Source organism: Oryzias melastigma, linkage group LG4, assembly GCF_002922805.2.
Source record: "Oryzias melastigma strain HK-1 linkage group LG4, ASM292280v2, whole genome shotgun sequence".
NCBI classification, from domain to species: domain Eukaryota; kingdom Metazoa; phylum Chordata; class Actinopteri; order Beloniformes; family Adrianichthyidae; genus Oryzias; species Oryzias melastigma.
This window is the reverse complement of record NC_050515.1, coordinates 3,833,059-3,836,163: the sequence shown is the minus strand read 5'-3', so window position 1 is coordinate 3,836,163 and position 3,105 is coordinate 3,833,059. Positions and strand designations below refer to the sequence as shown.

The 3,105-nt window shown below is 61.2% G+C and overlaps 1 protein-coding gene across 1 annotated transcript in view; it reads left to right on the top strand.

The window, feature by feature from the left end:
• Positions 1 to 514: 514 nt before the first annotated feature.
• Positions 515 to 3,105, top strand: part of onecut3a (one cut homeobox 3a) — a gene marked incomplete in the record, with an annotated part of 17,729 nt that continues 15,138 nt past the window's right edge. The window contains 1 exon segment of the mRNA XM_024258754.2: positions 515 to 1,745. Coding sequence (XP_024114522.1) covers positions 707 to 1,745 — 1,039 coding nt within the window.

The following is a 3,105-nucleotide window of genomic DNA, read 5'->3' as shown; positions in this document are numbered from 1 at the left end:
GGGGGTGCACACAGTCAGAACTCTGTCAGAGATTTTCTGTGAATCATTTTGATTAAAGTTCGATCGAAATCTCCGAATCTCAAAGTGGGATTCTTCTGTTCTGGACTCAGAAGGATTTCAGTCAAACGAACTTCTGGTTCCGGCCTTCTCCCGGTCCCGCGGTGACCTGACATTAATATTTAACCTTTGACATCGCCGTCACATGCGCGGCTGGCGCCGTGTCTCCCGCCTTTATCAGTGGACACAGGGCGCGCGTCCCCTTATCCGCGCGCGCGCAGCCGCTGCGCTTCTGTCTCTTATCGAACGAGCTTAATGCAATCTTTTTCTGGAATTCCAGCTTCATTTTGCAACTCCAACAACCCATGACAAGCGGGGCCGTGACGTCAGCGTGACCCCAGACAGAGCACGCGAGAGCGAGGATCCACCGCGTGGGCGCGCACATGCGCAAAGGCTCGCTCTCAGCTTAACAGGAGCCGGAGCGCGTCAACATACACACACCGCGTCGGTTCCCGGGGAAGGTGCGGAGAGCGCGGACACTCCGCAGCCGAGCACAGCTTTGCGAGGCGGTCGCGATGCGGGCGGGGACACGCACGTTGGACTGGCTTTGAAAGCACCGAGCATTGAGAGGAAAGGCGCGAGAGACCGAGCGACCGCGGGAAAGAGGCGCGTGAGCGGAGACCGGGGCGGACCCCCGCACCCTGCAGCCATGGAGCTGACGATGGAGAACATCGGAAACCTGCACGGCGTCCCGCACTCGCACCAGACCAGCGACCTCATGAACTCCCCGCACGCGCGCCAGTCGTCGGCGTCGCACCGGAACTTGGTGTCTCACGGCCGCTCGGCCATGGTGTCCAGCATGGCCTCCATCCTGGAGGGCGCGGGGGACTACCGTACGGAGCACGCGCTGTCCGGGCCGCTGCACCCCGCCATGACCATGTCCTGCGACTCCGGGATGAGCCTGAGCAGCACCTACACCACGCTCACGCCCCTGCAGCACCTGCCCCCCATCTCCACGGTCTCGGAGAAATTCCACCACCCGCACGCGCACGCTCACCACCACCCCGCGCACCAGAGACTCGCGGCCGGGAACGTCAGCGGCAGCTTCGCTCTGATGCGGGACGAGCGCGGCCTCGCGTCCATGAGCAACCTGTACGGCCACTACCCCAAAGACATGTCCGGCATGGGCCAGTCCCTGTCCCCGCTCTCCAACGGCCTGGGCTCCCTGCACGGCTCCCAGCAGACGCTCGGCGCCTACGGCCCGGGGGCCCACCTGTCCAACGACAAGATGCTCTCGTCGGGGAGCTTCGAGCCCCACGCGGCCATGCTGTCCCGCGGGGACGAACACCTGGCGCGCGGGCTCGGGGGCCACGGGCCCGGGCTCATGAGCTCCCTGAACGGCATCCACCATCACAGCCATCCTCACTCTCAGGCGAACGGATCTATGCTGTCCGAGCGGGACCGGCAGACGGTGGTGGGGGGCGGGCCGGGCGGGGGCTCCGGCCAGGTGGAGGAGATCAACACCAAAGAGGTGGCGCAGCGGATCACGGCGGAGCTGAAGCGCTACAGCATCCCGCAGGCCATCTTCGCGCAGAGGATCTTGTGCCGCTCCCAGGGAACGCTGTCCGACCTGCTGCGGAACCCCAAGCCCTGGAGTAAGCTCAAGTCCGGCCGCGAGACCTTCCGGCGGATGTGGAAGTGGCTCCAGGAGCCCGAGTTCCAGCGGATGTCGGCGCTCAGGCTCGCAGGTGAGTGAGGAGGCGCGCGCACCTGAGTGATGGGAGCAGATCAATCCGAGTCAATGTGGCGAGACTGCTCCCGCAGAACTTATTAGTCGATGGTATCGAGCAGAACTTCATCACGACGGCTGGGGTGTTAAATATTCGGGGGGGGGGGGTCTAGCTTCTGATGAGCGCGCGGCCTGTGATAAACCGAAAGAGGCCAGCTCGGTTTTACGCAAATGTGGCACCTTTACGCACGAATGCAGAGTGTACATCCGTCCGCTGGCCGTGCGTCTCACGCGCACGCGTGCACTGGTTGAATTCCAGACAAAATCGGACTGAACCGTGTTTTCCCACTGCTACAGTTAGAGGCCTGGCGGGGGGTGGGGTGGGGGTGACCTCCTGCAGATCGATACTCCAGGTCCAGGCGTCCCATTTGAGAGGAGCGCACTGATAAATGATCGATTCGGGTCTGAAAGACACAAACAGATGCGCCCCCCTCCCTCCCCGTGCAGTGGGTCAGAACCGGGAGGTTCACTCATCAGGACGGGGGGCTCACGTGCGTGGACCCCGCGCGTGAGCCCCCCGCTCATCCTCGATCAGCTGCTTCGCTTTAACCCGCCAAAGATGATCACATTAAAGGTGTGACGTGAACCCGAGGCCCCGCCCCCCGCGCGGCCTGGAACACCTGAGTAGAACCTCCCGAGGATCGCCGCGCTGATGGAGAGGTTTCTTCTCATCGATGTTGGCGTAAAGGTGCAGTTCAGACGAGCTGCGCCTCAAACGTCAATCAGCGTCTGCGCCGTATTTCAGCGGCGGTTCAATTAAACAGATATAGTGGCGAATCTGCGCGGGAGTCGATGCTCTATTGAAAAGCGCTTAACGGCGCGTAAACGGTTCCTCTGCGCATTTAGCGCTCCTGGTAAATAAAGATTGAAACACTCTTTAAGTGCCGCTGCTGTTAAAGCTAATTGGGCTGTGGGGTTTTATATCTTCCACGGATAAAGGCTCCGCCGGCAGCGGGGGGGTCGGGCTGCTGCTTTAGTGGGGGGGCAGTTTCAGGTGCTGAGGTGCGCGCGCATGCTCGCGTTTCCTTTATTCTTTTTGATCGAGAATAAGATCTTTTCTGCCGCGTTTCCCGCCTCTGCGCTGCAGTCCACTTGCGCCAAATGACAAACTGCGCACAGCCGCATTTCACTGCATTCAAAGACCCAATTACCCGCGCGCGCGTACGCGCATGTGGGCTGGGAATGGGAGTCGGAGGGGTATTGGGGGTTGTGAAGCTGAAAGTGAGGCTGGAGCGTGCGCGCTCGGCCACATCAATCAATACATTCAAATTACTATTCCAAATTCATCACAGTCCCTCAGATCAATGCCCCCCCCCCCC